This window comes from Globicephala melas, chromosome 18 (assembly GCF_963455315.2).
Source record: "Globicephala melas chromosome 18, mGloMel1.2, whole genome shotgun sequence".
In the NCBI taxonomy this organism is placed as follows: Eukaryota; Metazoa; Chordata; class Mammalia; order Artiodactyla; family Delphinidae; genus Globicephala; species Globicephala melas.
This window is the reverse complement of record NC_083331.1, coordinates 782,972-810,812: the sequence shown is the minus strand read 5'-3', so window position 1 is coordinate 810,812 and position 27,841 is coordinate 782,972. Positions and strand designations below refer to the sequence as shown.

Here is a 27,841-nt window from a genome sequence, read left to right as displayed (position 1 = left end):
TCTATTGATGTGATGGATTTTAGAGATTGTGCTCTTGCGAGAAATACTGAAAAGAAATTGGTGATGATTAAACAGGTTGAAGCAAGAGATTTAATTAGTGCTGAGACAGAACTTACAGTAGATCATGTCCATCTTCAAGTTGAGAATGAATTCCCTCTGCCATGATTACCATAGGATTTTAGTTCAAATTTCCTTTCTTCCCATGTCTTTCCTGATAAAATTGGCTAATAGCGCTTCTTTGCGTGTAAAATACCTTAAGTACCAAAGTCTTCTAATTTAGTTTTTCTTTCTTTCTGGAAAGAACATTGAAGACTGCTTCCAGATATTTCGCATTAGCAAAGTAGATTTTCTAGCAACAGGATGCCTATCTAAAATGCCTGAATTGACTTTAAAAAATCAACTAAATTTCATTTTCCCCGTGAAAGTATTTGTTTTGGAAAACGCATAGGGTTGCACAGCATGTGGGTAAAAACTTCAGCGTTGAGCTCTCGTCCAGCTCGTCCTTTGCCTGGGGCTCATCCAGTCCACTGACTCGTGGCCATGCCCCTTTTCCAGAACAGGCCTGCTGGGCCGGATGCTGTCATTGGTGACTTTCACTGATAACAAAACACTAAAGTATATACGTTATTTACTTTAAAATTTCAAGTAAATGGGGGAGAACAAAAGGTTAGACCTATAATACCATCATTCAGTTTCTGCCTTTCAAGAATGGAAGGGAAAAGGGGTGTTTAAACGTAACCCCACCTTTTAAGTATGTGAACCCCCCTTTTAAGTATCTTTTAAGTCACGCGTAAGCTCCCTTTGAGGCGCCATTAATAGCTGTGATGCTTGGAAGATTCCTTAGTGCTTTCCTTGTCCCCAGAATTTTGTCTGTCAGAACCTGAGCTTGTGGTTGTGCGTGAGACTATCACTTATTATGGGCTGCGTCTCTCTCCCACCTCAAAACAAACGAAACACAAACAAATAATTGCTTTGAAAACGTTGTCAGAGTTTAATTAAGCCAAGTCCAGCTAATTACCTTCAGCAGTGAGAGAAGTTTCACTCTGACACTTCCCATCTGGTGGCTTTCCCTAGACAGGCCCCGGAAAGACACCATGAGCCCGCCCGGGGATTCGCACCCGGCCGCGCTGCTGAGGTCAGGAGAGAGCGAGGTGTGTGTCTCTCGCCGTTTGCTGTCCTTCCCTGCTTCCCTCCCAGCCATCTGTGGGAACCCAGCGACTGCAGCCGCTCTCAGCTTTGTGATCCACCCAAGTGATGACGGTCCTGCGTAACAGTTTGCAGGCCCCCTTCCTCAGGCAAGCCATGAGTAACAGCAAGGAGATGAGCTCAAGGCTTGACAGGGACAGAGGCGTAACCCTGGCCCAGTACCTGGGACACAACTGGGTCACTATTAACAACAACAGCAATCAAACTTCAAGCAGATGCGCCGTTAAAGCCCTTACATAATTGTAGCAGGTTTGGGTTTCCTCTGGTTCAAGTGTTCTTGCCTCTTTGATAATCAAATGATCTGAAGAAAGGCATAGAATTTCAAGGGAGAATCTGCAGGACAGGCTCACAATGAGGCCATTCACGGGACTCTTTTATTAGCTTACACTGTATCTGCATCACGTTTAGCCCCTGGCTTTCCTACAAGGCTCCATTTAAACTTAACCCAACTTGCAGACTTAACTGATCCAGGAATTACTCAATACAACCAGCCAGCTACTGTAGCTTTTCCCCTCTGATAAGGGGATGTAACACAATGGGCTTCACAGTTCTTAAATGACTCCGTTTTTTTCCCCCTGTCTTTGAGATGTGGTGCTTGTGTGACCTTTTGTTCTGAATAAAATTCCACATGGTTTGATTATATTTTTTAAAAGTACCAGCAGACACAGTATTGACTTCTTACCCTTAGAGGAAAACGTTTAAAATCTTGTAGATGGTCTAGAAATGGAATTCATGTCATAATATTTACACAGCTAATCTCACTATATTAGATATTAACTATTAGATATTATTAAACTTGAAAATATTTTATTTTGGGGGGTGATTCTGATAAAATTACTGGTAGTACTTGTGCATTACACTTGGACTTTTGCACACTTCTGGTTATCTGCTGGTGTCTGTGCCGTTTCTGCTACCACAGTGCTGATAGACTAACCTGGGCACACTCGGCCAGTATGTGGAGGGGAAGCGGCCGGGGAGCCTGACCTCAGAGTGGGAGACCCTTGAGGATGGATTTGGTAGCAAACCACTGAGAGCACTGTCGGCCCCCGCTTTGGATCACACCTCAGAGTAGTGGGTCTCAAACTTTAGAGAACAAAAGTCATCAGAAGGTTGGATAAAAATGCAGATGCCTCGATTCCACGCGCAGGGGGTCTGAATCGGTAGGTCTGGGATGAGGGCCTGAGAATTTGCATCTTTAGCAAGCACCAGTTGATTCTGTTATCTGACCCCACTGAGAACCATTCCCCCCGATTCACCAGGGACTGGGAGCTCAGGGACCCTCCTGGGGAGGCGTGACCCTGGTGGGATTTCCCCAGGGGGTGGCAGGCGGGAAGGTTGCTCTGGAATGTCCAGCCAGTATCCTCTTCTGTTCCGCCTCCTTCCACAGCAGGGCGGCACCTGCCGTGAGCACCGCGTTCCCAGGGACCTGCGTCACCCGTGGGCCTGTGCTTGGGTGTCCGAGAACGTCTCCTCACCCCCAACCCCTTCTGTACGTCGTCAGAATTTCCGAGCAGTTGTTATCTGCGGTATTTAATCCGAATCTGCTTCTCTAGCCTCCCCCGTTACCGCCCTATTAAAGTAATTTTAGATTTTTAGAAACAAAGGTCTTTGTCAGAAGATTTCCAATTAGAAGCGGACTCTCAGGAAGCCTTTTGGGAGTTATGGATGTAACATGTTTGTTCATTTCATGAAGGTAAGATTCTTCCTTGAAGATAAGTTGATCTGGTGATCAGGACAAACAAGTGGTGATGACTGCTGTTGATATCCCAGCGCTTTGCCTGCAGTGCTGTCGTGTATTCTGTTTGTAGAACCCACCCCCAATGCGGTTGAAGGACTTTTTTATTAGGAGAATTTTCAGTCCGACACACAACTAGAAAATACAGTTCCCGTATCTGCGTCACCTGGTTTCCAGAGTTACCAAGATTCGTCATACGTTTCGGCAGCATGTTTTCCCCCGTTCCTAAATTTTGCTGGTCGTTTCTTAATTGGTTCTTTTTGGAATGACTCAAACATGAAACGCTTTGCTTGGGGTCTAAGTGCGGTGATCCTGAGTAGTAACTGGAAGATGTCCTTTTCAGGAATGTGTTCCAGAAAACCTAGAGCTGAAGAAGCAGCTCTTTGCTCAGCTGGATGGAATCGTTGGTGACCAAGTTGTCCTGAGCAGCTCCAGCTCCTGCCTCCTGCCCACCAGGCTGTTCTCTGGCTTGGTACACGTGAAGCAGTGCCTCGTGGCGCATCCTGTGAGTATGTCGAGCCTGGAGATGCAGTGAGTCTCACCTGGCTTTCCAGGAGCAACGTGTCTGGATGAATCTGCTCGTGCTTTGTAACTGCTTTACTGAGATATAAGTCACATATCACACAATGCAACTCGTACATTTCAGTGGGTTTTAGTACATTTAGGGAGTTGTACAACATCAGTGTCTTCCGAAGAATTTTATCCAAAAATCCCTTGAACTGTATATCTTGTCTCTCACGCACTGTGGGAGAGAATGATCAACACTTACAGACTTTCTCCTTAAGTAACTCACCGTCTAGCTGAGGGGAGAGACTGCTAATCAGATCATCCCAGTGCTAAGGAAAGGTGCCACGTTAACGAAAAGTCTAGACCACATGGGATTCTGCAGGTGGGTCACCTGTACTGTGTGGTTTCCTGAACTTAGCTCAGAGTAGGGTCACTTGTGCTGATGTGCATGGTCCGGGTCCCCCCCCGAGATTCCGGTGCAGCAGCTCTGACTTAAACCCTCCTTTTTGTGGTCCCTTCCACCAGACGTTGCCACTGACTGCGCCAACGCACTCACCAGGCGTGCGCTGCGAGGCGTGTTGGACCATGAGCTCCAAGTTGGCACGTGGGCACTCAATCTTTTTGCGATTAACGTGTTAATGTCAGGAAAGGGGAATCAGAGTGGGGATTCAGGGGTCATTCGGTGGACGTTTGAGTACCGAGTGGAGGTCAGTGTGACCTTGGAGACCTGGGACAGCCTGCTAGGACAGAGACGCCACTAACTTAGCTCAAGCCCACCCCGGGCCAAGAACGAGCGTGGGCCTCGTAGAATCGCCAGGAGACCAGCTTGATTGCAAGAGCAGGAGGAAGGTGGACGGCTTGGTAATACTTGGATCGTGGAGAATCGAGAGAGTTACTCTGAAGAATGAGAACTGGCTTAGGTGCGGGGCAGCTCCTGCACGGAACTTGGGGCAGAATTCCCAGCACGAGTGGCCAGGGCCTAGGGAGGTGAGGGGTCCTCGAGTGGGGAGCAGGGAAATGCCTCTCTCTGAGCAAGAGGAGGTTAGAGGAGGAGATGGAAGACCCAGGGCAGTCATAGATGCCTGCTGCGTCTTCCGTGCTGCTCAGAGGGACAGCCTGGACCACCGTTTACGTGACTGAGTGGTCTGGATGTCCTCACACTGAAGTTTAATGGAAGGTGTAAGAGAATGGTTATAAGATAAGGAGACTTAGACCCAGAGCACAGAGAAGAAGACCAAGCATTTAGTTACCACTCTATACAGGTGAAAACAGCACCAGAGAGACCTTAACTGAAGCATCCAAATACCAAGTCCCATGAAGCATGTCATGTCTTGCTTCCGTGACATATGTGTGTCCATAAAAAGCCTCTTCGACACCGTGATTGTTACTTGGTTGCTTCAATAAAAGGTGCAGGCCTCTTAGTCAGGAGCTTCTGTTTCTAACCAGTGTTTTTACTTCTAAGTCAGTTTAAAAAACAACTGAATCAAATTGTTCAGAAAACATCCCCTAAGTCCTCTGACAGGAGTTTTACTCCATCTCTCTCTTTTTTTAAAAAACTTTATTTTATTTATTTATTTTTGGCTGCGTTGGGTCTTCGTTGCTGCGCGCGGGCTTTCTCTAGTTGCGGCGAGTGGGGGCCGCTCTTCGTTGCGGTGCGAGGGCTTCTCATTGTGGTGGCTTCTCTTGTTGCGGAGCACGGGCTCTAGGCGCGTGGGCTTCAGTAGTTGTGGCACATGGGCTCAGTCGTTGTGGCTCGTGGGCTCAGTAGTTGTCGCGCACGGGCTTAGTTGCTCCGCGGCATGTGGGACCTTCCCAGACCAGGGCTCGAACCCGTGTCCCCTGCACTGGCAGATGGATTCTTAACTACTGCGCCACCAGGGAAGTCCCCACATCCCTGCTTTATAGTAAAGAGAAGTTCACCGAGGAGAGACATGCTTCCAGTGCTTATCATTCTGATCTTAAAAAGGCTAGAGGTTAAACCTTTTTTCAAGAATTCAGTGATTATAGGCAGGAGACAAGTGATTCAACTAAGGCATTGCTTTGTAATTTATTTGAACTAGATGCTATCCTCGCTTGCTTTCTAGGAAGGCTGCGACAGGGTGACCAAGACAGGCTGGGAGCAGAAGAAACCTCTGGAGTGTGTGGACCAGCTGCCTCTCCAGCCAGTCCTAGGAGGAATAATTGCTTCTCTCTTCTGTAGAAGAAGTCCTTGTAAAGTGGTTGCTTCATGTAGTTACTTGGTAGATGTGAGATTTTACCAGTTTTCACCCCAACATGGAGGGAAGACAATTTACAGTCAAGCCTCATTCGGGGAACAGTTTCGTGTGCATCTGCTTAGTGGTGAGGCTGATCAGCAGCCTTTAATCAAACAGCCTTTTCCTTTTTCTGTTTTTGTTTTTTGGCCGTGCCTGGCGGCATGTTGGATCTTAGTTCCCCGACCAGGGATCGAACCCGTGCCCCGTGCAGTGGGAGCGCGCAGCCTTAACCACTGGACCGCCAGGGAAGTCCCTCAAACAGCCTTTTCTTTAGATGTAGGAGAATTTTCCTTGAGAATCTTCAAGAGTGGTTTCTCAAAGGAAACCAAGAACACCAGAGCTGGGTGGGCAAGCATTTCCGCTGTGGACAGACTCTTCCTGTCTTAGCATCCATCATGATGTTGAGGCTGAAGAGAGCTTCTGATGTTGTGTGACTTCTAGGTAAGATATGATTGCGGAAGCAGATGTTTGAGGCTCGACATGGAGAAGTTAAGGAAATGCCAACGTTAGGGAAGATACTGCCAATCCAATCATTTTTTTAAAATTAATTAATTTATTTATTTTTGGCTGTGTTGGGTCTTCGTTTCTGTGTGAGGGCTTTCTCTAGTTGCGGCGAGCAGGGGCCACTCTTCATCGCGGTGTGCGGGCCTCTCACTGTTGTGGCCTCTCCCGTTGCGGAGCACAGGCTCCGGACGCGCAGGCTGAGTAGTTGTGGCTCACGGGCCTAGCTGCTCCGCGGCATGTGGGATCTTCCCAGACCAGGGCTCGAACCCGTGTCCCCTGCATTGGCAGGCAGATTCTCAACCACTGCGCCACCAGGGAAGCCCTCCACTAATTTTTAACACTGACACAGTAGACCGGCAATGACTGTTGTGGAAAGAGGATGGCTGGGGGCAGGGTAGGTAGAAGCTTATGAGGTCAAGACGGCTGGGAGCAGAGAAATCCCGAGGGAGGTCAGGGGTTTGGAGGTAAGCGGTAAATGTACGGGACGGCGGTCTGCACGCTCCGATGTGGACCTCAGCGTCGGCTATGATTCATGCAGTTCTGTGCTCACGTTCTTTCGTTTCCTCCCTGCTCCGTGCATTACTTCATTTCTCGAGTTTCTTGTCACTGGTGCTGAATCTCGAGGGGCCCCGTCCGCCCTGCTGCTGACCCTTCGGAACAGTGAGCCAGCCCTGCCGGAATGACGCCCAGACGCCAGTGCCGTCTTCCTGACTCTCTCTGCTCTGTCTCTCTCCTAAGGTAAATCCACCCTACTACGTCCCGTTGGTGGAGCTGGTCCCACACCCAGAGACGGCCCCTGCGACGGTGGACAGAACCTACGCCCTGATGCGGAAGATTGGACAGTCCCCGGTCAGACTCATGAAGGAGGTGGACGGCTTCGCTCTGAATCGTCTCCAGTATGCCATCATCAGCGAGGCCTGGAGGCTCGTGGAGGTGTGTGCGCCGCCCTCTGTCCTGGCAGCTGAGCAGAGGAGGCAGGAGCCTCTGGGCACGCCATGCGGGTGGGAGAATCAGACACTTGCTCTGTTCCGGACACCAAGGGCAAGCTGTTTCTCTCTGTGTCTCAGAGGTTCCCCTGTGCGGTAGGTCACTTGACATTCGGATGTGGTGATGGGCTCCTCTTCCTGCCCTTTCCTGTCGTTACCACGTAATTATCTCTGTGACGTGCTGCATTTTCCCACTATCTCAGATTCTGCTCCCCCCACTCCCAGTATTATAATTTTTCAGGAGGAAAAATAAATTATATTTTGAGTAAACTTGTATCCTCTAAAGGAACGCAGTTTATTTCAAGAGCTTGAGGAAGAAACAGTGGATGACTTTTTTCTTTTAATTTATTTATTTTTGGCTGTGTTGGGTCTTCGTTTCTGTGCGAGGGCTTTCTTATAGTTGCGGCGAGTGGGGGCCGCTTTTCATCGCGTGCGCGGGCCTCTCACTGTTGCGGCCTCTCTTGTCGCGGAGCACAAGCTCCAGATGCACAGGCTCAGTACTTGTGGCTCACGGGCCTAGTTGCTCCGCGGCACGTGGGATCTTCCCGGACCAGGGCTCGAACCCGTGTCCCCTGCATTAGCAGGCAGATTCTCAACCGCTGCGCCCCCAGGGAAGCCCTGATGACTTTTAAACTTGTTAGCAGCATGCTTGTCTCACATCGAGACAAGAGGTTGTTTATATATACATAAATTTGCACACATCTCTGTTTACATACGTGTACGTTTATACACATATATGTTTAACATCATCCTTGAATTAAAAGATTTTAGACGTGACTTTAAAACTTGCCTGGCCACACGCGCTCCCACCTGCATTTGTGTGAGGGGCCTGGTCCCTGGCAGGGAGACGTCAGGGCAGCTCCACACCTGGGAGTGGTCCAGGCTCTGCCGGTCTGTGCTCCATCCCTCACTTTCTGATGCTTCCCCAGCTTCTGAACTGGTCAGTAGCGTGCTCTGCCCACACCTGTCCTGCTGAAACTCGGCAGAGTGAGCAAGGGTCTGTCCAGGTACGTGCGGCGAGAAGGGGGCTCGGCCTCAATCGTCTTCGCCTGGAATGGATTCACAGCCTCTAGTCTCGACTCCTGCGGACGCCTGGCGGTCCCAGCCTGAGACAGAACAGGGAAGCTGGCCTGGGGGCACCGGCTTTCAGCTTCCCAGTGCAGGATGCACGTGACCCTCCCACAGAACCCTGGCTGTGGCATTTGGTCACATCCCTGTTGGGTTCATCATCTGAGCTGACTGCTCACACTAGCTGCAGTTCTGTGTCCTGTTTGAATCCAGTTAATGCTCCTACATCTTCAAGATGCAGTGTTGGGATTCCCACTGTGAAGTTTTCAGCTTCAATTTCTCGGTGACTGTAAAATGTTTTGGAATGTCAATCAGTGGTAGAAGCACTGAAGTAAAAACAGCCCCTTGGAGATCTGTTTAAAATATTTCCACCAGGACTTCCCTGGCAGTGCAGTGGTAAAGAATCTGCCTTCCAATGCAGGGGATGCGGGTTCGATCCCTGGTCGGGGAACTAAGATCCCACAGGCCACGGGGCAACTAAGCCCGGGCGCCACAGCTACTGAGCTCGCGCGCCTCAACGAGAGAGCCCACGTGACACAAACTACAGAGCCCACCGCGCTCTGGAGCCCGCGCGCCACAACTAGAGAGAAGCCCACGCGCCACAACAGCAACAGAAGATCCCACATGATGCAGCTGAGACCCGACGTGGCCAAAAAAATAAAGAAAAGAAAAGAAAAATATTTCCACTTGTCTAGAGTACGGGAACTTAATATACCGCAAGAAAAATTCACTATTACAGTGAAACGTTGCGGAGATTTTAGGGCAACTTTTATTTGTAAGATATCTTAGTGCCTGGAAGAGATGGAGAAAAGCCCTGCAGTTGAATTTTGCTTTCTGTCATCTAAACAAGGAACACCAACTCGAGGAAAACTCAAGAGTTGGGAAGTTTTCCTTCCTCTTCTGTTTTCTGGAAGAGATTGTAAAAGTTCTGTTAATTCTTCCTTAAATGTTTGGTCGAATTCTCCAATGAAACCACCTGGCCTGGAGAATTCTTTTTTGGTCTTTAATTACAAATTCAGCAGCTTTAGTGGTTGTAGAACCGTTCAGGCTGTCTGTTTCATCTTGGATGAGTTCTGGCGGTTTACGGTTTTGGAGAAATCGGCCCGTTTCTTCTGTGGCTGAACTTACGAGCGTGAAGCTGTCGGTGGTGCCTGTCGTGACATCCCTGGGTTCATTCCTGCTGTGGGTGACTCACGTCTGCTCTCTTTATCTTTGTCATGCCAGAGATTTGTCAGTTTTGGTGCTTTCCTGAAGAGAAGGCTTTTTGTTTCATTGATTCCCTCCCCCTGCCCCCCCCCCCCACTGTGGTTTTCCTGTTTTCAGTCTCACTAACTCTGGAGGGAGGGTATCCCTTCATCCTTGCAACCAAGCAGGAGAGAGAAATTCCAGGAAAAACAGGGTGGGAGCGGTGTGTGTGCGTGCATGTGCGCGTGCATGTGCGTGCGCACGCGTGTGCGTGTGCGTGCGTGCGTGTGTGTGTGTGTGTGTGTGGTTCCTGCACGGGCCTGTCCTTCGTGGGGAACCAGGGGAGATGAGCCAAGGTCGGGAAGAGGCTGCGCAGAGCACACTGTCCCGTCCCAGCCCGTGAGCTCCGCAGGGCATCCATTGTGGGAGCAGGACGGGTGCCCCGGCTGCAAGGGCACGTGGGCGCTCACAGCCATGCAGTCCGTTTTTTCCTGGACCGTTTGGCTGCAGAATTGGGACGGAGCAGCCCCTGTTGGCTGGGAAATGCCAATGGCTATAGTCTAGTCATCCGAGGTTAGGTCACTGGGTGACAGGATCCTGTTGGCCAGAAAAGTGATTTTCAGTCGATCTTTAGCTGACGAGCACAATAAGGGAAGTAGTGTTGTAATGACAGACTCTCGCCCAGACAACAGCTGAGCTTGTAGTGCCCGTAAATTCCTGCCCTGTTGAGGGAGCGTCCGTGGAGGCGAGCGGGAGTGAATCACGGAGCCGCCCTTGGGTTCTCAGCCCATCGGAATGTGCGGGTGGTAATGAGCTTTAAATTGCTTACCTCCGGTTTTGTTCATCCTTCTGAGAAAGGTAACATCCAGGTGATTTCTGCTCCTTGGGCCTCTGGCGTCTTGCTCGGGGCTGTGGTCTGTGCGGGACCCTTTGAGAGATTCCAGGCTTCCGTGGTCCAGCTTTAGTCCTGGCACGAGCACAGCTGTTATGAGGGCTGGTTTCAGCTAATAAAGTGCATCTCCAGGATCGTGTGGTAAAGTTCACAGATGAGACATTTTGTGGTAAAGCCACTCAAGGGTTTCTGTTGGATGTAATTTAGGAGAGCACAGCGGTCCCTCCAGCATATTTGAAGTCGTGTCTAGATTACTTCCAATACCTACTACAACCTCAGTCACGTGTAAACAGTTGTTCATACAATGTCAGTGCATTTAAATAGTCGTAAATAGGATGTAAAAACTGTGTAAACAGTTGCCTTTCTAGCAAATTCAAATTTTGCCTTTTGGACCTTTCTGGATTCTTTTTCCTGAATATTTTTGATCCACGATCAGTTGAATTCGAGGATGTGGAACCCGTGGATACAGAGGACTGACTGTAAAACACAGGAATGAGCAGTCTTGGCACAGCAAACCACTGAGAATCATCTCCTCATCAGTGACTTCAGTTTGTATATAGTATTTCAGAGCTTACAAAGTACTTTCCTTTACATTTCTCATGATTTTCAGAGTTTTTCAGATCATCCAGTCCTAAAACCACGAGAGACATTGTTATTTTTGCCTTTACAAATTAAGTGGTTTGATCCATGCTCCCCGGTCTGGTAGGGATTCAGACCTGTGCCGACTGTGTGCCACGGTGTCTGCATTTGTAAGTGAAGATGACAACGGACTGTTCCCCGTCAAGATCTGATGAGGGTTGGACGGGTTATGTCTGTAAAGGGCTTAGAACGTGGCTGGCGTGTACTAATGCTCGAGTAGGTGTTATGGTTACAGTGATGAGGTGGCAACCACGTTTTCTGAATCCCAGAGTCCAGGGATGTAACAGCAGTCACCTGTGAGTTAGCTCCGAGCCGAAATGCTCACATGCCAGGGCACGAGTGAGGTCCTGGGGCTCCGGGTGGCAGCTTGCTGGCGAGTCAGCGCCTCAGGCCCCACCCCAGCCCTGCGCAACTGGACGCTGCACTTTATCAACCCCCTCCCCTCCCAGGGGATTCCCGTGCCTCGTAAAGGGGGAGGAGTCCTGGCTCAGCCCTGAGACCTTGGCCTCAGCCTTGACGTATGGAATTCCATCTGTTCTAAGATAAAATTGATTTATTTTTTTTTTACATTTTAACATCTTCGTTTTATTGGCAGCATTTTTCTTCCATAATGGAGCGTTAAATGCTAATTTAACTTTCAATCAATGGAGTCTTAACTTCAATGAGATACAGTATATTCTGCCGTCTTTTTCAGTTCTCTTTTCCCCTTCCATGTTTTCTGTCTTTGCGTGTCTCTTGTTTCTGACCCTCTTTATCTCTGACTCAGGGCTCACAATAGATAAACATGTGGCTCTAACCATCTTTGCTTAGTGGAAAGACTCTTAACATGGTTCCGATTCCTAGTCCTAGATTTATGACGCTGAATACCTCTGGTTATCCCGAAAAAGATGTGAAAGTTGATTTTAAAACAAGATTTAATTCACTTGTGATTAAAACACAGCAGAACAAACGAATGCTAGGTTTTCACTGCTCCTCCAAATCAAAGCTCCCGCCCCCCTCAGTCCCCCAGATGCTGTCTTCCCCGTCACGCCGGCCGCATGTTTGGCATCAGCGATCCTCACGTGGCCTTTGGTTTCCGGAGCAGGGACGCAAACCGTAGTCTGGTTTTCCTCATTTGTCGCAGGCCTGTGTGAACAGAGTGTCCCTCCAAGGCTGACGGCTCCTTGGGCCTGAGAGGCGGCCCTGCCGGCCCCCGCGAGTCCGGTGCTCCCGGGCGGGTGCTGTAGGCTGGGCTGCGGGTTCCAGCCTCGCCGTCAAGCTACACCTAAACTGGAGAGAACTGCCAACTCCTTTACGGAGGGGCCGACACCGGGGACTGAGAGTACTGAGCGGAGTTTGGGGGGAAGATGACCTAACGCCGTAGACTCGCTGCCCGAACGACCCCTCAGGTTTCTCTCACTTGGGCTGTGATCGCGCGGCGGTAGGCGGTTGTTGGATTTCGCTCTTCTTTTAGAAGCCAGTGAGAGCATGGGTCCGGTTCTCGAAGTTCAAGTTCAACCCCAGAAGTTTGCTTCTCGCACACGGAGCCTTCTGAGAAGGAAGCCAGGTCAGACAGCGAGCCGCCTTGCAGCCGTCCTTTCCTGAGTCTGGGGGGGCCTTTTCTCCGTGAATGTCACCCTGAGTACGTACAGGACCTGCCAATGACTCGGGAGGCAAACCAGCACGAACAGGTGGCGAGGATGAAGAGAAGGAGGAGCAGGCTGAGTCACTTGCTCTGCAGGCTCTGGGATCAAGGAAGGCTGCAGAGACTCGTGGCCTGAGTGGCCCGACAAGAGAAAGCACGTTCGAAGCCGTGCTTCCGGGCAGGTGGAAGGCGGGGCTATTTTAGAAGCTTTTATTTAGAGAGAAGGTGTTGGAAACACCAGGACCGCTTAAGGCTTGGCTCCCCTGGAGCGCGGCCAGTAGGAAAAAGCTGAGGCTTGAGCAACATGTTACAGAAGAGACCTTGGCGACACCCATCGGTGTACTTGGCAAGAAGAGTCATGTAGAAGGAGTGAAGGGCGGTTAAGGGCTCCAAGAAAGAGGCCAGCTCCTGCCCTCCCCGCCACACCCTCAGCTGTAGGATTTTCTACATGTTACGTCTTTTAAACTTTAAACTTAAAAGTTTAGGGGTTGCGAATTCCCTGGCAGTCCAGTGGTTCATACTCTGAGCTTTCACTGCCGAGGGCCTGGGTTCCCTCCCTGGTCGGGGGACTGAGATCTTGCAGACCACACAGCTTGGCCAAATAAAGAAAGAATAAGAAATAAAAAGCAAATTTATTTCTAAAAAAAACCGTAAACTTTTTTTGTTTTTTGGGGGGGGCCTTGCTGCATGGCTCGCTGGGTCTTAGTTCCCTGACCAGGGATCGAACCCGGGCCCTCGGCAGTGAAAGCGCAGATTCCTAACCACTGGACATCCAGGGAAGTGCCTATGTTTTTCTCTCACACAAGTAAAGTGTCTGAGTGGATTTCCTCATGGTTGCCTTTTCCTCCCCCAGCTCTGAGCCTCGGTCCTTCCAGGAAGGATGCTTCCTCTGTTTGCCGCTTTCAACCGGGGCCTGGGCAGCTCTCCCTGCCCCACGCAGGGCTCGGCTTCCTGCGCCGCTGGGTGCCCGGTCCATCCCTGCTTGGTGTTCATCTGCTCCAGGGTCCACGAGTCTTATGACTGCCCATCACCAGGCGCCCTAGGTCAAAATTCACCCATGGAAACTTTTTCTAAAACGTTTTCCTGCCATCTCTGCATTATTTATTGTACCTCCTGAAAACATAACCTCGACAAGGCTGAGGGAACTGTCTTCCCCCGGCCCCTGGAGCTCACCTTTCAGCCCTGGCCCACGTCCCTGTGCTCACCTGGCCTCTGTCTTGCCTTCCGAAGCCTGGGTCAGCTTGTCCGTGGCAGGAAGTCCATCCCCAGAGGACACTGAAGGGTTCTCTGGGTTCTAGCTGTTCGAGCTCTTTCTCCCGTGCAGTGTACCGAGCCTGCTGTGGACCCAGCTGCACTGCCATCCTCCTTAGCTTAGCCTGCTTCTCGGGGGACGCATCAGCTGGGACTACAGGCCCTTCGGAGCAGGTGTGCCCCCCCCTTCATGAGGACCATCCTCCAAATTAACTGAGACCTGCTTTCTCGGCTGTAAGTTGGAAGAGCCTCCTATCAGTGGCCTTCCGTTCAGAGGCAGATGGAGAGGGAGGTGTTTCTCGTTACAGGGCAGCTCTGGAAGGACACCAGGGTCTCAGCATTTTAAGAAGCCCCAGAACTATATCAGGACCCACACCTGTGGCTCAGCAAGTGTTTCATGTCCTTCACTGACCACTGGGAGGCGATCAAATTAACGAGAGGCCACTCCTGGCCGACGCGCGTTACGCCACGTGTGACAACCTGTGGGCGTGCAGGCACGGCCGGAAGGCCGAGGGCGCTGGGCTGCAGGTGCGTGTCTGGAGCTCCTGTTCCTGCTGGCGCCTCCTGTGCGTGGAGCTGGTCCGTCCAGCTCTCCTGAGGTTCCCTCCTGCATGGGGAGCACCCGGCCCAGCTGCAGCCCGCAGACTCCGACGGTCTCCCTCAGGGCGGTACAGCCGAGAAACTTGATCTGCTGGCTGGGAATCACCAGTCAATTAGAACTCTCCCGGCAGCGATGGCCTGTAAGAAGTAGACCATTTCTGTAATAGGATTTACCCTTTTACGGGAGGTTATTTTCTGAGTAGCCGCGCTGGCGAGCAGCAAAACCCTACTGAAAGGAGAGATCCTGCTGACTTACTGTTTTAGAGACAACTCCAGCCCCATTAACAGATACACGTAATGCAGACACCAACCACATACTCAATTTAAAAAACCTGCTTGGCATGCCTGGGGTTGCTGCAGCAGTGTTTAAAGTAGAAGCACCTATGCTAGGATTCTGACCACAATAAAAGAAAATCAGGGACTTCCCTGGCGGTGCAGTGGCCGAGACTGCGCCTTCCAGTGGGGAGCTGGGATCCGCGTGCCTCGGGGCCGGGAAATCAGGGCACGGGGCACAGGCAGTATTGTAGCAAGTTCGCTGAAGACTTTAAGGATGTTCCACATCCCAAAAGAAAAAAAAAAAATCTTTAAAAAGGAAATGAAATGAAATGCTGTCACTCTAACACCTGACTGGTAATCCCCACCCACAGCTAATCGGGCAGTGATGGCTTTCAGGTCCTCTGCTGTGAGCTGGAAAGTTAACAGGCAGGGCGGGGGAGGGTGGCGCCCCCGGTGGAGGACAGAGGCGGAGGGAAGGCGTCCGCAGGAGAACGGGCAGAGAGGCGAGGTGCAGGTGACCTCTGGGACAGGGAGCCTGAGGCCCGGCCATCCTGCTTCCCGAGGTGCAGGCGGGAGCGGCCTTGGGGGTGCGAAGCTCCGTGGCTGGTCGTGAGGGAAAGGCGGCCACGGGCCAGGTGTGCCTCAGCGTGGAGGCCGAGGGCTTCCGCTGCTTGGCGCCCACCTCTCTGTCGAGAGCCCCGTTCCCGGACGACCCCAGTTAGGGCTCCACCACCGCAGCGAGCCCTGGTGCGCTTACATTTGCACGAACGGATGCCTTGGGCTTTGGCTGTATTTAAGGTCCAGACCTTTTCTTTGTGTTGGACTCATAATACTGGTGTTTTTCTCCCTGAAAGCTTTGTTACGAGCGCAGCAAAGTAAGAAAAATCACATGCGGGTGTCACTGCCGCGGCCCAGACAGCTCTGGACTATCGCTCGGATTAAGACAAAGCCTTTCCCCTCTTTCCTTTTCATTTTTTGGTTTCTTTCTGCTAAAAGCTTTATTCTTAAAAATATTCAAAGGGAAAATACCACTTACGTTCCCTACCCTGAGCCAAATTGCTTTTATTTTTCTGTGTTCTTGTCTAGCCTCTGTTAAGAATACCTTCCTCGAGGGCTTCCCTGGTGGCGCAGTGGTTGGGAGTCCGCCTGCCGATGCAGGGGACACGGGTTCGTGCCCCGGTCCGGGAGGATCCCACATGCCACGGAGCGGCTGGGCCCGTGAGCCATGGCCGCTGAGCCTGCGCGTCCGGAGCCTGTGCTCCGCAACGGGAGAGGCCACAGCAGTGAGAGGCCTGCGTACCGCAAAAAAAAAAAAAAAAAAACTTTCCTCGACTTTTTATTCATTTCTAATGGCTTCGTGAGATTTCATTCCACTGATCCTTTTGAAAAAACCTAATCGTTCGCCTGCTGTGGGTTGTTTTAAGGTCATTTCAAGTTTTCTGCCGTACGATGCCTCTTTGCACATACGGTCTCCTCCTCTGGCGCCTTCTTCTCCCAGAACAATTCAGGCAGTGGGATCGCCCCGTCGGGCCGGACACCTGCCGAGGATGTAGCCCCGTCTGCCCCTCACTTCCCAGTGGCCTGGCCGGGACCGTCCACCATGAGCGCTCGTCTCCTTGCCCCGCGTCCCGTCTGAGGCGCTGGATGCGGGGGTTTGATGCGTATGAGTCAGTGTCCCGTTGCATCAGCTAAATGTGTTCAGTCAGCTCTTCTCCAGGGTCTCACGGTTTGCCTGTGTCATCCCGCAGGAATGGCCCCGCCCCGCTTCCAGGAAAACACAGGGTGCTGAGCGGCTCACAGACCCGACAGCCTCTGGGTGACAGCGGGGCAGCACTTAGCAGTCTCCCCTTTTTCACTTATGAAAGTCCTGTCCTTGCCTCGCCTTTTCCCTGGAAGGAAGTGTGGGTGGGGACGGGTGAATCAGGGCTTCGTCACTGGCTCCGGAGCCAGTTTTCATATTGTGTGTGGGAGACGCAGTGCTTAGCGAAGAGTGTAGGAAACAAAGGCATGCAGGCGTACGTGAGTGGAAGGAACTAACTCATGGTTCTAGCTGGTTTCTTGTGAGAAAAACCCGAACCCTCATCATCATGATAGTCCTTGGTTTAAACTCCGTGATCAGTAACTACGTTATTACTCTGTACCGTTTGTTCATAAGGGCTGCAGGGATGGACTTTCTAAAGAGTCCAGTGCCCCGACTCGGGCTTGACTATCTCTGCACCGGGGTCACTGGCGTCTGGCTTGACACTGAACGTCTCTGGGGATCGGGGACTAAGCCTGAGGTGGCCTCTTTCTCTGTAACCCCTTCTCCTGGGCCTCTGACGGGGGCGGGGTGACGCTGGACCAGCGCACGCTTCCTTCACGCCCCTGGATGTTGCATTTCGTCGTCTGACACACTAAAGCTTTTTTTGTCTCAGTTAAGACATTGGATTGAAGCCTGCGCAGCTCTGGTTGGGGGAACTTGTGTATAACCTCGTCCAGATTCCTGGGAGGCGGGTCTGTTCCTTGTGGTGATGGTGCCGGCCAAGGTGGAGAAGTGTTTGCGCAAGAGAAACTTGAAAATTCAGGACCAGGTGTGGTGAAAAGTAGAGCAAAACAAAGTAGAAGATGAAAAGCTGGGAAATGGTAAAAAAGAACCAGACAAGGAAAGACGGCATGAGAAACGTGACAAAGGCAAGTGACTGTGAGGCCGTATGCCAAACATACGTGCCTCGAACAAGAAAGTTTAATATGAGAAGGGGGTGATTAGAAGGAAGGGTATTTCTGGGCAGCTGGTCATCAGTAGAGGAAACAGTCCCATGGCTCTCCCTCCAGCAGATTTTGCATTCCTGAGCTACGCAAGACCCCCGCCGCCTCCCCCTTCTTTCGCGTACCCCCGAAGGACAGGCCGAGCACCACGGTCCTTATTTTAGTGGTGTCTTCCCATTCTCCTCCCCCAAGTACCAGACCCAGGATGCCCGAGGGTAAGGATCGTGCTTTGAGCTTCCACTCTGCCCCCTGCGAGGATCGGCTGGGCTGGGCCAGAGGGCCGCTCATTGAGTCACACACGGGCTTTGCCCGTGATTCTCTGAAGATGTTTTATAGATGCGATTAGCAGCTACAGTCAGTTGACTTGAGTAAGGAGATTATTCTCCATAATCTGGGCAAACTTCATCCAATCCATTGAACAGCCTTAAGGGCAGAGCTGAGGTCTCCACCAGCGGCTCCCGCCCTGGATCTCAGATGTGCCGGTGTCCACACGCCGATTCTTTGGCATAAATCTCTTGGCGTATCTATAGCTGAGCAGTTCTGTCTCTCTGGTGGGACCCTGACTGGTACATCCCAGACCTTTCATTGCACTTGAAGTTTGCACCTTGCTTGTGGGCGGCAGTCTGGGAACCTCCTGTGAGCACGCCAGGTGCAAAGTGTATGCCCAGGCCGTGGGTGTGTGTTGGTGTATTGTGGAGTCTTAGACTTTAGCTAAAGGAGGTGAGTTGAGGCAGGAGGTGTTCAGTGAAGGGGCTCCTGCCCACTCTGGCTGGGCTCTCCTCATCCAGTGGTTTTTCAGGACATGATGCAAACCACCTTTTGAACTAGCAGTGATCATAGTGTTCATTGCTCTGTCTGAGATTTAGGAAACTTTTAACCACTTGGGGCTTTTCCTTGTACGTGTGACTTGAGAATTTTACCACGAGATAGAGGAAGTACTGATAGCTATACTGACCCCCCAGGCACACTGGAATGAGGGGGTTTCCAGTCCTCAAACTGCTGCAGGGGTCCTGTCTCTATCCAAGGAGTCGTCACCAGATCCATTCATCTCAAGCGCTTGGCCCGCCTTTTATGCCATAGCAAGGATTTATTTAGTTATTATTGATAATGTTAACATCTAGGCCACAGGTGGCACTAGGGCTCTGGGTGGAGCGGAGCTCACAGCACAACTTGACCTTCAGAATATCCCGAACATGAAGCTTCAGTTCTGCGCTGAGTGCAGCAGGGATGAACCCGGGCATCTGCCTCAGTGGCGTGGACCCTAATCAGCGAGCATCTTGGCTGAATTTCTCGTGGCCGTTTCTTTTCTTTGGATTTAGCTTCTGGGTAAAAACTCAAGCTTAGAGAAATCTGCCTCAGAAAATTCAAATCGGGCAGAAAGAAGCAGTTAGGAAGAGGAAATATTAACCCTTTTTCTCTTTTCTAACTTGTTCAGCTAATGAGTAGCAACTGGTCAAAACTGACCGCCCTCCGTGGATGAAGCAGGAGCGAAGCAAGTGCAGGTCCTCTCCAGTGGGAGGGCGTCGGGTGATGGAGAAGCCCTCTAGCGCTTTGATTGGTCGGGTCACTGTTAGCGCTCACGACGCTTACAAATCAGAATTTAACTACTCTGAGTGGCTCACTGCGCGGGTATTTTGAAATCTTTGGAAGTCAGCTCTGAAAGTACTGAACACAGTTTTGGGAGAAGAGAGTCAAGGCAAACACCGCCGCAGGCCAGGCTGGCTTCCGGGTCCGCATCCTTCCCAGTTTGGTGGTGGAATGGAAACTCGAGGCTGTTGGAATGTTGACCTGGGGGCCAGGGCCGAGGGAGGGTCGGCAGCCCCTGCGTGGCTGCCTTTCACGGCGCTCCCGAGCCTTGGGAGCCTTGGGTGCGGGAATGCCCTTCCTGCCCAAGACATGGCGCGGAGGGAACGAGGGAGAGAGGCGGCCGGACCCTGCGGACCAGCAGTCGTTTCTTGGTGGTTCTGGGCGGCACCACCACGGGCCTTGTGTTCAGTGTTTCCTCCTGGTGCCCATGCCCCGCCCCGCCCCCCCCCCCCCCCAGCTCTGCCACCAGGAGGGGAGGGCGGGCGACTGGTGAGTATCTGAGTGAACTGGGTTGATTTGCTCTCAGTAGCAGTCAGATGAACCCAAGGATGGTTTAGAACTAATAGGAAGCCCCTGGTCCGCGCCACCTGGGGACAGCGACACGGGTGCAGCCACATCGGCTCCCAGTGGAGGACGCGCCAGGCCGCGGCTCTGCAGTCGTTTACGGTGGAAATGACGACAGCCCAGATGTTTACCAACAGTAGGACGGATGAGGAAGCCGCGAGGACGGGCGCCTACAGCAGCACACGACTCTGGTGAATCTTGAAAGCGTGAGGTGGAGTGAAAGACGCAAGTCAGAAAAGAACGCACTGTGAATCCATCTCCAAGAAGATGGAAAACAGGCAAAATGCAGACTCCATGTTTCGGGAACGTGGAGGAAGGGATGGTTATTACGAAAGTCAGGATGTTTGCCTCTGGGCGAGTCAGGAAGCCGGCTGGGCGTGCTGGAGGGGCCGCGCGCTCAGCTCTGCGTGCGGCTCCGCGCGTTCCCGTCTGTCACACGCGCGTGCGCACGTGTGTGCAGCCACGCGGAAAGGGCTTCTCACCCAGGGTCCTCAGTCGCCCCGAATCACCCCTGCCCTGCGTGGGCCCCCGGCCCCCCCCTCCTCGCAGACGCCCACAGGGGCCCGAGGGACTGTTTTCTCCCCCCGGCAGCTGGGCCGCAGGGGTGAGGGGCGCGCGGGCCTCCTGGGGGCCTGGACTTTGGCGGTGGAGCCCCCGGCCCAGGGGAGGGAGGGAAGGCGGGCGCCGGGCGGGGGGCGTGTGCGCGCCGGGGCTGAGGGTCCAGGCTTGCTCCACCCCCGACTCCCTGTTCCCGAAGCGGGGCCTCTCCACGTGGAGGAAAGCGCTCCGGAAACAGAGCTGGAGACTTCGCAGCCACCCTGACAGCTTGGGCCGCTTCCCTCTCCCGGCGGCCGCGCGGGTCATCACCTCGCGTCCCTGCTCCTTCCGCAGGCGACCGCGTGGAAGGTAGGGCCGTGTGAGCAGCACGCACGCACGCACACACACACACTCACTGCTCGAAGCTGCCTTGCATCAAAGAATAGCACTTGTTTACGAGCACATCAAAAGCTGAGCGCGGCCGGGCTTGCAGGCGGACGAAGCCTGGAGGACGCTCTCCAGCTCTTCCGACAGCCCCGGGTCTCAGGCAGACGTGCAGAGAAGGCTTCCGCCCTTTGCTTCCGACAGGACGAGGGTTGTAGGTTAGAGAAGGGGGGACAGTGGAGGGGCCGGAGATTGAATTGGTATTCGACCATTTCACAGCACACTCTCCTTTCAGGATCCGTTTGTATCCTACAGTTCTGTGATGCCGCGTTTGATGAAACCTGTGATAGTGCTTTGCAGAGAATTTTGGGATCCCGCTCTAGAGAAGTCAGGATGAGAATGATGGTAATGAAACGGTCTTTCCCGAGGACTCACCACCTTGCCGGCCCCTTCTCTCCACTTAGGAAGGAGTAGTGTCCCCGAGCGACCTTGACCTCGTCATGTCGGACGGCCTGGGCATGCGGTACGCGTTCATTGGGCCCCTGGAGACCATGCACCTCAACGCCGAAGGTAGGCTTCCGTTCCGTCGGGTTCAAGGTGGGATTCTGTGCTGTTTAGTGCTTTCATGGTTTTGTAACGGTCAATCTTGCCTTTTCTTACAACTGAATAGAAACAGTGTCGTGCAGGAGATGGCGGCCAGTCCGTCATTCACAGGGAGGGGCTGAGGGGAAAGTCCACGCGGGCTCCACGCACCTCCCTGTGGCAAGAACTGGGGGGCGGGGGTGAGATGCTGCTGCCAAGGACCCTCCAGCCTGAGGAAGGCAGAGCTGTGTTTCCTGAGAACGATGGTGAAGTGCTTTACAGAGGCAAGAAGAAGAAATAGGACTGGGGACATGACCACCGGCACCTCGACTGCACACACCTTCTGCCCAAGTAGGAGCAGCTTCTGGGCATGTTTGCTGAGCGTGGGTCTCCTTCCAGAAGGCGGGGAGGCCTGAGGGAGGGGCTTCTGCAGGAGAAGGGCTGGTGACAGCTGCGGGGACAGGCCTGGCTGGCGGCTGCCCCAGAAGCCGACCTCCAGGGGCTGGGGGAGTAGGTGAGAGCCAGTGAGCTGGTGACACTGAAAGAAAAATAACTTGAGAAGGGGAGACTCTCCCAAGAATGAAACTTTCAGCCCGACTTTAATCAACTGAAAAAAAGGACATCATTTGAAAAACAAGCAATAAAACCTACAACAAATTAAGACAAAATAAATCAAAAAAGCTATGCACAAAAATCTGGGAAAATGTCACCTAAATGTTATTACTGCTGCTGTCTCTTGGTGCTGAAATGATAAGTAACTTATCCTTGTGCTTTTTTATGTTGTCATAAATTTGTACAATTTTTGTGTATTTTTTAAGCATTAGGTTATTAAGTTGTGAAACTTGAGTACAGATAGAAAACAAATGTTGTGTTCAGCTCCATGGTCTACGTTTAACGAACGTGTTGAGAAACTGGAGCATGTCCAGAAGAAGGTGACCGGAGTAGTGTGTGTCTTTCTGTCTGTCTGTGTCTTTTGTGGGGCTGGAGCTAGAACAGAAGACCGGAAACAGCCGGAGGAACTTTCTAGAACCTGGAGCTGATGTGCGGAGAGGCCCTGCTGTGAGAGGGGAGCTGAGGGGCCGGAGGCTGGTGCCCACCTGCCAGACGCTTGGGTTGAGAGGAGACTCCTGCAGTGAGGTCGGGGGGCGAGGGGCCGGGGCAGGTGACCCCTGGGAGTCTGTTGGACGTAGATTTTAGAGTTCCATGGTGTTTTCCTGTTAGTTCAGTCACTTCTCACCACAGTAATTGGTGGAATATAGTTTCCAGTGAGTGAGTCAAACAGTTTCCTAGATGCGTTGGTGCCCGGCTGCACACGTGTGCGCCCAGAAGCAGTTCAGTACGGGATGGTTCTCCCCGGGGCGGAGCAGGGAGGGGGCAGCGCTGAGCACGGGGCTGCGCAGAGAGCAGCGAGCAGGGGTTCCCACGATCGCTCATTAAAATGAAGCCTTGGAAAATTTCAAATGTTTTTTTCAACCAGAACCTTAAAAGTGAGGAACATATTTAAGCATTTGAAGTGGACGTAGACACTGCCTGGTAACCGTCATGTTTTTCTTTTTCTTTCTACCTTTTTTTTTTTCTTGAGAAAAATAAGATAATTCAGGTATCACAAGAAATCTATAGGGAGAGACTGAGAACAGCTTTAACTCTCAAACAAATAGAAACAGAAGCCGATGAAACCAGAAACTCAAGAATCAAATAGTGTGCAGACAGGAAGGAGGCCCACAGCAATTTTTCAAACAAAGCAGAAATGATAAGCAAACCTAATTGGCTTAATATGATAGTGGTGGACGGATGTAGTTTTCAACTTCAGAGCATTCCAGAGACCAGAGTTAGACGGTTTCGAGATCTGGCTTGGCATCAATGGAAACGCTCGTTATTCCTCACAGTGTCACCAGAATATATCAAGAATCCTTCCTCTGGATATAGCTTTATATAAAGCGACGTCTCAGGTTAAGGCTAGTTATTAGTCTTTGAAAGCTACAGTTTATCTGGACGTGGTAGAGGTATTTTAGGATCTGAGAAGCAGGAGGCCAGCACGCCTCCTCCGTCTGGCTACGTTTTAAGGCAGCGCCGGCTCTCAGAGTGGTGGGTCTGGCTGGCGGAGTCAGCCAGCGCCCCGCTGACCTGTAAGCTAGATGACCTTGGCAGGTCAGTGCACTGCACCTCAGTTTCCCCACCTGTAAAAGGGGTATAGCAGCAGTGACCCCCCCACACACACAGGGGTGGCATGAGAATACATGGTGTGGAGACACTGGGCTCGTTAGAAACCAGTGAAATGAGCTAAATCTAATTTCATGAGAATCTGTTCCCCCCCCTCCCCCCGCCGTCTTTTCTTATTCCATATAAGCATCTCTTAAGAAGTTAGGTTCAGGGCTTCCCTGGTGGCGCAGTGGTTGAGAGTCCGCCTGCCGATGCAGGGGACACAGGTTTGTGCCCCGGTCCAGGAAGATCCCACATGCCGCGGAGCGGCTGGGCCCGTGAGCCATGGCCGCTGAGCCTGCGCGTCCGGAGCCTGTGCTCCGCAACGGGAGAGGCCACAGCAGTGAGAGGCCCGTGTACCGCAAAAAAAAAAAAAAGTTAGGTTCAGAGTCTTCTAAAAAGGTAAGCTCTATGAGTTTTTGGAAGAGGGTATTGTTGACAGAGCAGAGGGCATGGATGTAAAGAAGATATGGGGGAAGGGCAGACTAGTGGGATAAAAGGTGAAGTGGTTTTTTTCCTTTCCTTTTTTTTTTTTTTACATAGTTTTTATTTATTCATTAGCCTGTGTTGGGTCTTAGGGGCTGTGCGCAGGCTTAGTTGCCCCACCCCGCGGGATCCCGTGTGGGATCTTAGCTCCCCGACCAGGGATCGAACCCGCGTCCCCTGCATTGGCAGGTGGATTCTTAACCACTGCGCCACCAGGGAAGTCCCTAATTTCCAATTTCAATGAATTTGTTATTCTAGAATAATTCCCACTCAGTTCACCTTTCATGGTGTAGAGAAGCCAAAATTATCGTTGGAAATATTTAAAGGCCTCCTTTTTTACCCTCTAATGGAAGGGGATGTGTTGCAAATAATAGTAAGAGTGATACCTTCACTGGAAAGTTGTCAGTAAGGCAGGCACACCGCGGATCCTGACTGTAAGTCACTGTGAACTTCCTGTGTCTGGAGCGAGTGGAGGCTCCCAGCCTCGCCACAAACAACGGGCTGTTTACCCTGAGAGCTGAGTGCATGTTATAGAAAGTGTTTTTATGCTAATGAGACTGAAGTTTTAATTGGTTTTCTGAACAAGTTGGGGAGAAGTTATGAACTGTAAAGAGTTTCACCATATTTTATTCTGAAGAAATAAAAGCCCTTTTAAAACTACAAATTGTATAAAAGGCAGTAGGGAAAAAAAGATTCTAGAAAGCCCCTGGGAGACTCAGATGACTTCACAGGGGCAGTGAAAGAGGGACACTCGTTCAGAAAACGTAAAGTGACCCAGAGGTGAAACACGGCACCTGAATCGAGTCCCGTGGCCCATTGCTGGGGGTTGGGGGCCGGGGCAGCTTGTTTCTCCGAAAGTGGGTGAGTTCGCGGCTGCAGCACATCTGCCTGCTCTTTTCTCACTCAGTGTCTCCAGCTCACTTGGTTCAGCGTCTCTGCTTCCCCAACACGAGTCAGCTGTATTTGTGTCTGGATTTTATCACTTTGAGTTTGAATAAACCAACAAATCGTAACAGTGAAGTAAATATTGAGCTCTGGACCGTCCCCTGGTGCTTCTGGTAAACACAGTGAAACCCCTCATCTTAAAAGGGAGCGTCCACCACTTAATTGCAGGTGCTAACGTCAGAGACGTTGCATTTTCCAATTCTCACCCTTCGACCCACTTTCTCTTCTAAGACAAAGTGGGTATCATTTTATCACCCTCTGAGAGAAGGCAAACGATTTGGGACAAATGCAGTTGAAATCAGCGAATTTAGGAGATGCACCAAAAGCAACCCCACAGAAGCTGTTTTTCTTTTTTAAGGCGTAACTAGCGGAGATCATTTTTATTTTAAATGAATCGCGCAGCTTTCGTGGGGTCGGTGAGGGCCCAGCTCTGGATCTCTGCAAATCCTGCAGTTTCGTTTGTTCCCTTGTTATCTTTTTAGCCTGACTGACCAACTGCCGAGTCTCCCTGGTTTTGAGAGAGGTTGGCAAAGGGCCAGCGCAGCTCAGCGGCTCCGGGGCCAGGCGCCCGAGGCGACCTGCCTGGCGGGCAGGAGGGAGGGATGGGGGAGGGAGGGCCACGCTGTGTGCCGATTGGTGAGTCCAGGCAAGCCCGCCCCGCGTGTGGGCAGCTGACGGGCTTCCTCTTGGAGTCGGCCTCCGCCAGGCAGCCCGCGCGCTGCTCCTAAGTGCGGCGCTTCCCTCCCCCCCCAAGCCCCGCCAGGGTGAGCCTCTTGTCCATGTGCTTCTCTACCAGAATCCTAGGGCTCCATCTTCGATTGAGGGCCCGGCGTAGTGGGAAGTCGTGTGGCCGGGGCTCAGATGCAGGTCGGGGCGGGTGGCTGGCGGCGCCCTAACCCAGCGGCCACAGCCTAGCCAGCCCCTGGGGTGAAGAGTCCGTGTTAAGGCCGCCGCCGCCCGGTGGGTCAAGTGCCAGGTAGAATCCAGGGATAAGAGCGGAGTGGGCAACGGATTTAGTTGAACTTGACATCTTTGGTCCTTAGAAAATGCATTCGAGCCATGTACACGAGTAACCTCATAGGTACATCGTTGAAGGAGACGCTTGTGGTGAAAACAGGATTAATGTGATAGTCGAGGAATCAAAGCAGGAACGTGGGCCGACCCAGCGTCCCTGAGAGGCGCTGACCCAGGCCTGGAGGTCGGGTTGCTTCTCGGGCCTTTATTACCGAGAAAAGCTTGAGGAGTGAGCCCAGGGCCGCTGACAGGGGTGCCTTTCCCACCCGCAGCCCTGCCTCGTCCACGGGAGGGTGAGCCCAGGGCAACACCCTCCGGACACATTCTTGGTTTGAGCCGCAGACAAGAGTTCTCTGACTTGGGCATTCTTGTTTTCTTGTGCTTCCAGGTATGTTAAGCTACTGTGACAGGTACAGCGAGGGCATGAAACATGTCCTAAAGACTTTTGGACCCGTTCCAGAGTTTTCCGGGGCCGCAGCTGAAAAAGTGCACCAGGTGTGTAGACTCCCTGCCGGTGGAAGGCGAGGATTCGTTTGTAGTCAGGCTCTTTGGCTTGACTTTGAGGTTCCACGTCCCTGACTGTCTATAGCCCCATCAGGGTCTCAGGGGACCCTCCGAGCGGTGTGACCAAGGAACTGGCAGGTCATTTTGACTCGTCTGAAGGAACCGTCGGCCCCTCTGGATTTGGAAAGTTACATTAGTTTAGGGTTTGCCAGGCTTCTTTTGTCTCTGAAAGCAAATTCAGAGTTTGCATAAATAGGAGAAATTTCCCCCCCTGCCAAGTTAGTTGCTCTTCATGCTTCTTTCCCCTTTTTCCCTCCTGTCTTTTCTTTTTCTTTCCTGTTCCCAGGCCATGTGCGTGAAGGTTCCAGATGACCCGGAGCACTTAGCTGCCAGGAGGGAGTGGAGGGACAGGTGCCTCATGAGACTTGCCAGACTGAAGAGCCAGCTGCAGCCCCAGTGAAGCCTCGCGCGACCACTGCCGCCCGTGCTGGAGCCCGTTCGCTGGAAGCACGAGCCCCTGTCAGGGGGCTCAGAGACGCGGGGAGGCCTTGGGAGCCCAGCAGGCAGAGCACGACCTGCTCTCCACTAGGCAGGCGCCCGGTGAGCTGGGGGTCAGAGCAGCGCTGAGGTCTGCGGGCTGGCTCCCCTGCCGCCAGGGCAGCCAAGAGAGCAAATGGCCTGAAGATTTTGCCATTTACTTCCCGTGTGGTTCCATGTGGGCGCCCTTCACAGCCAGTGATCGTAGTTTCAGGTTATCTTAATCTGCTGCACAATATTTTTATCGTTATTTTCCGACCTCTCGCCGAGTACTCTGCGGCCCTGCATGTATGAGGCAACTCCCTTCATTTTCTTGATGCTTATTCCAAATAAAAGCGTTTGATTCCATAAAGACGCCTTTTCCTTCTGTTCTTTCTGCGCAAGTCGGTGATCCTGATGACGAACGTCATCTCGAGTGACCACGACGGTCGAGTCGTAAGCGGATCCTTTGTTCAGGGCCCTCTGCCATTCGGGGACAGCCCACAGTTTGGGCCAGAGTTTCCCACGGCGCCACGGTCGGGTGTGCTTGGGAAGCCCCTTCTGGGGGTGGCGTGCAACCCACCGACGCCGCCACAGCGAGCGCGTGACCGATGACACGGCCCGTCTCCGGCCGTGAGCAGGACGAGGGTGATCCTGGGCTGTGGAGGCCGCACCCAGGACGGGGGCTGGGCCGAGGCTGGGGATCCCGGGCCGGCCGGTGTCCGCAGGGCAGCCCCCGGCAGGGAGAGGGCGCTGGAGCGCACAGACCTTCGCTCGGGCCGCGCCCCCGCCCAGTCTCCGGAGCCCCTCCTAGCCCCCGGCGGCGGCGGGGGAGGGCGGGCCGGCGGGAGACCCCCTTCCGGCTGTAGCACGGGGCGCTCCTGGGCGAGACCCTCGGCTCCCCTGAGCCGGCCTCGGGCTGCCCGGCCGGGGATCCTCGCCAGGTTCTGACTGGCCCTGGGGACCCTCCCACGCTGGACCCCCTTTGCCACTCTCCCTTCGCCACGGCCGAGGGCTTGCTCTTGTTGGACAGCCCGCAGGACCACCTTG

At 52.5% G+C, this 27,841-nt stretch overlaps 1 protein-coding gene across 5 annotated transcripts in view; it reads left to right on the top strand.

Moving 5' to 3' along the window:
* Window positions 1–27,152, top strand: part of CRYL1 (crystallin lambda 1) — a 73,762-nt gene extending 46,610 nt beyond the window's left edge. For all 5 annotated transcript variants that reach the window (XM_030882736.2, XM_060288059.1, XM_060288061.2 and 2 more), the window contains 5 exons: window positions 3,285–3,446; window positions 6,946–7,140; window positions 21,010–21,115; window positions 26,160–26,266; window positions 26,622–27,152. In XM_030882736.2, the coding sequence (XP_030738596.1) occupies window positions 3,285–3,446; window positions 6,946–7,140; window positions 21,010–21,115; window positions 26,160–26,266; window positions 26,622–26,735 (684 nt within the window). In that variant the 3' untranslated portion in view covers window positions 26,736–27,152. The remainder of the gene's footprint in view (window positions 1–3,284; window positions 3,447–6,945; window positions 7,141–21,009; window positions 21,116–26,159; window positions 26,267–26,621) is intronic.
* Window positions 27,153–27,841: the final 689 nt, after the last annotated feature.